The following is a 9892-nucleotide window of genomic DNA, read 5'->3' on the forward strand; positions in this document are numbered from 1 at the left end:
AGTACTGTATATGCAACAATAAAACTTGTTTTGCATTGTACTGCATTTTGCCTTTTTTTTACACCAAAAAGACTCAGCAAGGCCTTTATATGATTGTATTTTAATGGTTAAAGAAAAATAAATAATTTTTTGTCCATCTTTTTTACATTTCTTTACTTTTCATCCACCTCAGTTTTGCCCTCTTGGCAGCCTCAAACATGAGCTCCTTCTTGTCATCCATCAAAAGGTCATCGCTCTCATCGATGTCCTGGGCCATCTCTCTCATTTTCCACAGTTCCTCCTCTTCCATCTTTCTCCGTTTCCTTTCTTCATCTTCAGCTTTTAACTTTTATCTCCTTCTGCTCTTTTGCTTGCTGTTCTGTCACTTTTTTCTCCATCTCTCTGCATTTGCTTCAGCTCTCTCTCTCTCTCTCCGTCATCTCCTCCATTACTCTCTCTTCCTCCTTTGTTTTAATCTCTACCTCTTTCCGTTTTCTCTTGCGTTCTATCGCTTCTTCTACCATCTCATGAATTCGTCTGTCTTTCTCCTTTGCTTGTCTCTCCTTCTCTAAATGAGTTCTCTCCTGATCAGTCAGTTCCTCCATCATCTCTTTTTTTCTCTCAGCAGTCTCTCACACTGTCTCACTTTTGCTTCTATCTCTTTCATCCGTTTTTCATTCTCCTTTGCTTTTTTCTCGGCCTCTCTCAGAAGTCTCTGACGCTCTATCGCTTTCACTTTCATCTCTCTTATTTTTCTTTCCCCCTCCATCGCTCTTTTCTCCATCTCTCTCGCCGTTCTCTCCTGCTCTGTGGCTTTGTCTTCTGCCTCTCTCGTCCATCTTTCTTCTTCCTTCACCTTTTGTATGAAAAGTTCCTCCTGTGTTCTCACGTCCTCTTCTGTTGCTCTCATTGTTCTCTCCTCGTCCTTCACCTTTTGTATCAAAAGTTCCTCCTGTTTTCTCACATCCCCTTCTATTGCTCTCATTGTTCTCTCCTCGTCCTTCGCTGTTTTCTCCAGCTCTCCCAAGATCCTCTTCTGCTCGCTGGCTTTGTCTTCCATATCTCTCTTTTTTGTTTCTTCTTCCTTTGCTTTTCTCTGCATGTCCATCATTCTATGCTCCTCTTCCGCTCTCTCTTCCAGCATTCGCATCCGTTCCTCCTCTTTCTGCACCTCCATCTCTTTCCTCTGTACCAGATCTCTCAGTTTTGCCATGTACATGTATTCCAATTCAATCTTGAGTTCTTCTAGGCCTCTCATCCTTCTTTCCTGCGCTACAATGCTGGCCATCTCTCTAATCATCCTCTCTCTCTCTCACTATCTCTGCCATCCCTCTCACCAGTCTCTCTTCCTCTGCTGCGTTTGCTCTCAGCATTCTTTCTTTCTCTCTTGCAGTCTCTTCTACCTCTCGTATCCATCTTTCTTCCTCCCTCACAGCTCTCCTAAACATCCTATAACACTCTCTCACCTTTTCTTCCATCTCCATGATCTGTCCTTCATCCTGTCTTACCTTTTCCCTCAGCATCCTCTCTCTCTCCGTCACTTTATCTTCCATGTCTCGTATGTGCCTTTCTTCCTCCCTTGCTTCTTCCCTGCACATTCTCTCTTTCTCTCTTACTGCCTCCATCATGTCTGTGAACTGTTTCTCCTTCTGCTTCACTTTCTCTCTCAAGAGTCTCTCTGCCTCCCTCGCTCTTTCCACCGTCTCCCTTATTGGTCGCTCCTGCTCCACTATTTTCTGCCTCAAGAGTCTCTCTTGCGCCCTCACCTTCTCTTCCATTTCTCTTAAGTGTCTCTCTTCCTCCGCTGCTCTCTTTATCACTTTTTCCTCTTCTATCACCCTCTCCTCCAGTCTTATCAGCTGGGCACCTATCACTTCCTGCCTTATCCTCCGAGCCTCCTGATAGATACTGTAGATTTAAAAGCACTGTGTTAATGACTGAATACGTCATAAATGAACCAAAATGCTGGACAAAGATCTTGCTTTTACATGAACTTTCAGTATCAGCTTATTAGCGTAGAGTAGGCCTACTGCCTCTCCCACTGTCTCCAGTATCTATGTACAGTATGTACTTTATAGTGTTATTATTAATGTATAGAAGACATACTGCCTCTCCCACTGTCTCCAGTATCTATATATGTATGTATGTACTTTATAGTGTTATTATTAATGTATAGAATACATATTGCCTCTCCCACTGTCTCCAGTATCTATATATGTATGTATGTACTTTATAGTGTTATTATTAATGTATAGAATACATATTGCCTCTCCCACTGTCTCCAGTATCTATATATGTATGTACAGTATGTACTTTATAGTGTTATTATTAATGTATAGAATACATATTGCCTCTCCCACTGTCTCCAGTATCTATATACTGTATGTATGTACAGTATGTACTTTATAGTGTTATTATTAATGTATAGAATACATATTGCCTCTCCCACTGTCTCCAGTATCTATATATGTATGTACAGTATGTACTTTATAGTGTTATTATTAATGTATAGAATACATATTGCCTCTCCCACTGTCTCCAGTATCTATATATGTATGTACAGTATGTACTTTATAGTGTTATTATTAATGTATAGAATACATATTGCCTCTCCCACTGTCTCCAGTATCTATATATGTATGTATGTACTTTATAGTGTTATTATTAATGTATAGAATACATATTGCCTCTCCCACTGTCTCCAGTATCTATATATGTATGTATGTACTTTATAGTGTTATTATTAATGTATAGAATACATATTGCCTCTCCCACTGTCTCCAGTATCTATATATGTATGTATGTACTTTATAGTGTTATTATTAATGTATAGAATACATATTGCCTCTCCCACTGTCTCCAGTATCTATATATGTATGTACAGTATGTACTTTATAGTGTTATTATTAATGTATAGAATACATATTGCCTCTCCCACTGTCTCCAGTATCTATATATGTATGTACAGTATGTACTTTATAGTGTTATTATTAATGTATAGAATACATATTGCCTTTCCCACTGTCTCCAGTATCTATATATGTATGTACAGTATGTACTTTATAGTGTTATTATTAATGTATAGAATACATATTGCCTCTCCCACTGTCTCCAGTATCTATATATGTATGTACAGTATGTACTTTATAGTGTTATTATTAATGTATAGAATACATATTGCCTCTCCCACTGTCTCCAGTATCTATATATGTATGTACAGTATGTACTTTATAGTGTTATTATTAATGTATAGAATACATATTGCCTTTCCCACTGTCTCCAGTATCTATATATGTATGTACAGTATGTACTTTATAGTGTTATTATTAATGTATAGAATACATATTGCCTCTCCCACTGTCTCCAGTATCTATATATGTATGTATGTACTTTATAGTGTTATTATTAATGTATAGAATACATATTGCCTCTCCCACTGTCTCCAGTATCTATATATGTATGTATGTACTTTATAGTATTATATATAGAATACATACTGCCAGTCCCACTGTCTTGCCCACCACATCTGTGGGCCCATTCTGCGCGCAGCCTCTCTCATCTGCCGCATCTCATCCCTGATCTCGTCCCCCATCCTGTCCCTCATCTCGTCCCTCATCTGGTCCCTGATCTCGTCCCCCATCCTGTCCCTCATCTCGTCCCTCATCTGGTCCCTGATCTCGTCCCCCATCCTGTCCCTGTTCTTGTCCCTCGTCTCGTGCCTCATCCTGTCCCTCATCTCGTCCCTGATCTCGTCCCTCATCCTGTCCCTCATCTCGTCCCTCATCTCGTCCCTCATCTCGTCCCTCATCCTGTCCCTGATCTCGTGCCTCATCCTGTCCCTCATCCTGTCCCTGATCTCGTGCCTCATCTCGTCCCTCATCCTGTCCCTCATCTCGTGCCTCATCCTGTCCCTGGCCACCTTTCTCTCCAGCTCCTCCAGCCACTGCTCCACCTCTCTCTTGTCGGGGACCGGCCGCCCCAGCCACGCCTCCTGGGAGCCGGGGTCCAGCCGCCCTTCAGGGGGGACACCTGGAATCCTAACAGAGCTTTCGGCCATGTTTGGATCACTTGGCTTTCTGTCTTGTTTGTCTTTCTCTGTATCTGAAACACTGTTTGGGGAAGATATCATTTGGCCCAGGTGAGGCTCACATGTCCTTAAGGAGAAGGAAAAGCGTCTTTCGTTTAGAATTGGATGTAACCCTGAAGTGAGTTTATTGCTTGTTTAAAGATGCTCTTTCATAATAAATGATCACATATTGCATATCACCCCCACTCTCACATACTGTACAGGCAACCCCCCCCCCCCCCCCCCCACACACACACACACACACACTCACAGATACCATTAAAACTTGAACATTTCTATGTTTATATAATTTTGTGTCATTCAATTTTCTCAAACTATTTTCGTATGTAGGTCTACTATAGAAAACTGACACAACTAAATGGTTGTACATTAAGTAGGGTTCAGACCAAAGATTCCCGACGAGACGAGCCGCGACGCTCTAAAACCTTGCGACTGCGACTCAACGTGTTTAATGCTCTGCGACCGCTTGCGACCGCTTGCAACTACGTGCAACTTCTAATTCACACCGCTGCAACTCAGTCTCGTCGCGTCGGGAATCTTTGGTGTGAATTGGGCTTTAGACTCACCTGCACTTGATCACTGATTGCTGTAGAATGAAGATCTGAGGCTTGACATCCCCTTTTACATGTTACCATGGTCACCATGACACATAGAACTTAGAATATTGGTGGATTATGACACATAACTGCATCACAATGATTCTAGAACCCAGTGCAAGACTGTTTGAGAAATGTAGCCTAGGCCTACTGTTTTTCGTTCAAAATTGTATTTTGTTGTTTTAAATATTGTTTGATAAACACATATACTCCTACTCCTCCTTCTCCTCCTCCTACTACTACTACCAGTGTTGGGGAGTAACGCATTACTTGTAATTGAGTTACGTAATTTAATTACAAAATAAATGTATCAGTAATATATTACAGTTACTGTAGAATTTTTTTTTAATTCAATTACAGGTACTTTTGAAATTTTTCAAAATTACAATTTGAATTACATCTCAATATTATCAGCAAAACTTTGCAAATAATATTGTGTGTAAAAAGAACTGTTTCCCTCCACAGCCATAGTTTGATACGGGACCTTCTGATAGGCTCTATCACGTCTACAGCGCCATCAGCGTAGGCCTACATGCCTGCCTGTAAACGTGTTATGATTATCATTATATTATCCTCACAAAAAATGTGATGCTAATTCATGTATTGAATGTCCTTGCTGCCTTGTGTGCTTGTACAGAACTGCTCGGCAGACTGTAGACCAAGGCCGAAATCTTAGCATGGATTTGGGGACTATATACAGTATATCATTCAAAAATCGGAAAAGTAATCAAAAAGTAATCAAAAGTAATTAGTTACGTTACTCAGAAAAAGTAATTCAAATAGTTACACTACCATTACATTTTAAACAGAGTAACTTGTAACTCTAACACATTACATTTCTAAAGTAACCTTCCCAACACTGACTACTACTACTAGTACTACTCCTAATAATAATAATAATAATAATAATAATGATAATGATAATAACAGAGACAGGTTGAAGGGATCTTTTTTCGCTTTGGACAAAGGCGTCTGTTAAATAACCATAACTTTGATAATAATAATAATATCACTACTATTTGTATTATTATTTTTATTTTAATTATTATTGTTATTATAAAGTAAACCATTAAAAGTGAAAAAAATCTTTAACTCTCTCTCTCTCTCTCTCTCTCTCTCTCTCTCTCTCTCTCTCTCTCTCTCTCTCTCTCTCTCTGTCCTTTCCAAACCCCGACCAGTAGGTGGCGGTAACGCCCAATATCGTAGGTCAGGGGAAGAGTAAAACAGGAAGTAGACGCCAATGTTGTTGTGCCCGAAGAGGGGTCCCGGTTGCAGTGCCCGGTATCTTTTCAATATCTTATGACAATAATAAGTCATATTTCGTTGGGGATAAGGCCTATCTGACATTCGAAGATGACGAAATTGGACGTGTTAAATTTGTATCTCAATGAACGTTTAAAAGTGGCCGCAGATGAGATATTTCAGGTAATCAAGGACACGATACTGGAATATCAGAACGAAATCGCCCTAACGAAAGAGGAAAACCGTGACTTGAAGCAGAGGCTGGCAGATGTTGGTGCCATCTCTGCCGGTATACAACGAGGTAATAAACGAAAGCAATTTGTTTTTCAAATGTCCGACTATGTTTATATCTCAACTGCTATGGTGTCACACTGTGCAGTATGGCCTCCTGTTTCATTTTAGCGTGAGTACATAAAGGCCATTCGACTGCCTCTCCAGATTTCCCTAAAGTTCGATACTTTGACTTCCCCCTACAACTTCAACAGGCTGCTTTCGTCGCTAGCTGTAATGAGCCGACAACTACGGGACATTTCCAACACTGATGTTTTTTTGCTAATGCATTATTGTTCAACCAAATAGTTGTTAATGTTGTAGTCCAGTGTAATAATGTTGCAACTATGGCCTAATGTGAACTGGGACCACTGCCTTTAGTGCTGACACTGTTCTGTTCTGTTCTGTTACCCCATCTCTTGCCAGTGCTCTCTGCGGAGAGACACCAGCTGAACCCCTCACCTGTCTGTGAGCGCGCGCTCAGTGCAGCACCCGCCCCGGAGGACCCACAATCCCCGGAGGTCATCGAGGTCAAACATGAAGAGGGCCCGCCCGTGGCAGTCACGCCAGCAGCAGAGGAACCCCACGAGACGGACCACGTCACAACGCCGCCCCTCTTTCACGATGACCATCATGAGCAGAGCCTCCCCGACTCCTTCGCAGGTTACACACCACACATGGGAGACGTCGGAGAGATGGAATCCATCCCCCTTGGCCCGCCTCGGCCAATCAAAACAGAGGACTGCTCTGAGGAATGCAGTATAATAGAGTTTAACACAGAGCTCCCGCACAGCAGCTCCATGCTCTCCGACGGCTCAGTGGAGGCCGCTGGGATGGGAGTCGGCTACATTTCCGACAGTGCCGGCACAGTAGGGTACCTGCCGCCGAGTTATGCCCAGGGACCAAGCACCCTGCTGGGCAGAGACTTGTCTGAGCTCCCCCCTCAGACCTCCAGCATGGAGCCCGACCACCACCAGCCCCACCAGCCCCACCAGCCCCAGCCCCAGCCCCAGCAGCAGCACCAGGGGCCGTTCTACTGCACGCTGTGCGGCAAGTGTGTGGGCAGCGCGCGCGACTTGAGCATCCACAAGCAGGTGGCGCACGGCAAGGAGAAGCCGTACCGCTGTGGCGTGTGCGGCAAGTGCTTCCGCTACTCGGGCAAGTTCAAGGAGCACCAGCGCATCCACACGGGCGAGCGGCCGTACCGCTGCCACGTCTGCTTCAAGGGCTTCAACCAGACGGCGCACCTGAAGGTGCACCTGCGCACGCACACCGGCGAGAAGCCCTACAGCTGCCCGCTGTGCGGCAAGCGCTTCAGCCAGTCCAGCCAGATCAAGGGCCACCTGCGCACACACACGCGACACAACAGCTCGCACACGTGAACGCAGCTGCACTACACACACACACACACACACACACACACATACACTCACATGTGAGCTCAGCTCCACACATCTATTGACATCATTCACATGTATTCATTGTGGGCCTTGAGATGAAGAACCATATGTCCTTATTTTCACATTTTGAATACTAATTTTTTATATATATATAATTTTTAGGGCTGTCAAAATAACTGATTAATTAGTTTGAGATAAAATAATTGATTAAAAAAAATAACGCAGATTAATCGAAGACCCGGAGCCATTCTAGTCAGTAACCATTAGACTGTAAAATGGCGGGACGAGAATGTGCTGCCTGGATCACTGATTGGAACATTTACTTAAAAGAAAGAAAAAAAAAAATGGCCTGATGGTGTTAAAAAGAAAGTGTTGATTAAAATACAGTCCTCTGCAATGTCTGTAGCACGGAACTTGCATGTCACCGGACTTCGTCAACTCTATAGTACCACATTAATGCAAAGAAGCAGTGTTGACATTTAGGGGAGTGTTAATTTATTTTCATTGTGTCCCCTAGGTTATACTGTAACTGTGGCCTGAAATGCCTTGTATGTTTAAAAAAACTTCCCAAGGCCCTTCTGAATTTATTTCCTCAACATATAAGGTCATACTATAGATTGTCATTATTTGGGCAGTGAAAGAGTCATTGATGCATTTGAATTGAATTTGCATTTTGAAAGTCTTATATGCAATGTATTTAGGTTAATTAATCACAGAGTATGTAATTAATTAGATTAAAATTGTAATCGATTGACAGCCCTAATCATTTTTTAATAATAATATTCTTATTTTACTTGAAGATAGACTGAGTGTAACCGCTAACGTTCGGGAGATACTTTGTATATGTGTGGTTCTTCCACTCACCTCTTGGTTGGACTTTTCCCTCGTTTAAGCTCTCCTGTCTAGTTCATATATGGTTTCCCAGCATCCCTCAAAGACTTCCTTGCTCTGTCCCTTCATTCGTTCCTGTTTGCTCTCCAGGTTTTGCCTGTTAATGTCCGGCGTCTCCACTTGGTGTTAGTGGACATAAACTGTTTTTCCCGCATGAGACTACTTTAAAGTCTAAAATACAGAGTATTGGTCTCCCAAACAAACCTCAAACTGCTTCTGTATACAAAGTGGCACACACACACACACACACACACACACATAACCAACACAACAGCTCACTCAGGTGATCTCAGCTACACACACACACACACACACACACACACACACACACACACACACACACACATTCATGGCGCATGGTTATCTAATTTGTTCTGGACTCATAAGGTTGTTGTTCACATGGTCTCCTGTAACAGACACTTCTATCCCAAGCCATTTACAGCAGGAGAATAACATTCAGGCTCCAGTGCAGAGGAGACTTTAGCGAGGACTTACTACTGCATCAGTCAGCACTGTTGCTAGAGGATAAGAGTGTCCACTCCACGCTATAAGCACTGGCCAAGTGTGATGGGAGAAAAAAGAGGTAGAAGGAGGAGGGAAGTTTTTAGTGCCATTTTGCACAATGTATGTTACTAATATGGCAGCCAATGTTTGTCATTGAGCAGCAGTGTTTGACAAAATTGCCAAAACAAATGATCGTAAGCTGACATGCATAAATATCATCACATGGCTTTAGCAGTGACTAGGTGACTACTAGCTTATGGCTTGAGATGGCCACCTGTCACCTCTTGATTGCAGGTATGTCACAGTGCGTCAAAATAAAAGTCAGCCTTTACACAATGTACTGTATCAGTAAGGGGTAGTGGCATGGACTGCCTTGAGGTTTGATGGGAGATCAGTGTCTTATTAGCAGAGGAGTTCAAATACACAGGGCTGAGAGAGTTTTTTTTTTTTTATCGCTGTTTGTCACCGGATGTGTGAATGTGATCATGTTTGTGTGAATGTAGTCATTTTTGTATGAGTGTAATCATGTATTTATGTATGTAGCCGTTTGTCGTTTGATGTATGAAGGATCTGTATCATAGTTTGTAGGCCACACTAATAAAAGATAGTGGAAGCAGAGTTCACCGTGTAAGGGCATGCCTTTGTGTCTCCGTCACACATACTGTACACTGCACCGCATACTGTACATCCGACACAAGTATTTCAGAAAGCAACCTAATGCAGATATTGGACATTCAGTAAGTTGTGTCTCACAAGTAGAAGTATTTTACTCCCCAGGCTGCTCTCCCAGCGCAGGGTTTTTGGATCATATAATTTTAGATCCCACATTTTGGGGGTTGTCAGTGTTTAACTTGTTCAGTTATGCCACGAGATTCAGATGAACATTGATCTTCATTTTAAGTAGCCTATATGCTTCTCTTGAA

The 9892-nt window shown here is 42.4% G+C and overlaps 1 protein-coding gene across 1 annotated transcript; it reads left to right on the forward strand.

Moving 5' to 3' along the window:
* The first annotated feature begins 5975 nt into the window (after positions 1 to 5975).
* LOC134092138 (zinc finger protein 316-like) lies at positions 5976 to 9587 on the forward strand. The gene is made up of 2 exons (XM_062544932.1): positions 5976 to 6205; positions 6601 to 9587. The coding sequence occupies exons 1-2, from the start codon at positions 6016 to 6018 to the stop codon at positions 7554 to 7556; spliced, it is 1146 nt and encodes a 381-aa protein (XP_062400916.1). The 5' UTR covers positions 5976 to 6015; the 3' UTR covers positions 7557 to 9587.
* The last annotated feature ends 305 nt before the right edge of the window (positions 9588 to 9892 follow it).

Source organism: Sardina pilchardus, chromosome 9 (assembly GCF_963854185.1).
Source record: "Sardina pilchardus chromosome 9, fSarPil1.1, whole genome shotgun sequence".
NCBI classification, from domain to species: domain Eukaryota; kingdom Metazoa; phylum Chordata; class Actinopteri; order Clupeiformes; family Clupeidae; genus Sardina; species Sardina pilchardus.

Bases quoted from the DNA above. Each gene is read 5' to 3' on its own strand.
- LOC134092138 (XM_062544932.1), top strand. From the start codon at position 6,016: ATGACGAAATTGGACGTGTTAAATTTGTATCTCAATGAACGTTTAAAA. The intron at 6,206-6,600 runs GTAATAAACGAA...ATCTCTTGCCAG, and splicing joins CTCTGCCGGTATACAACGAG to TGCTCTCTGCGGAGAGACAC.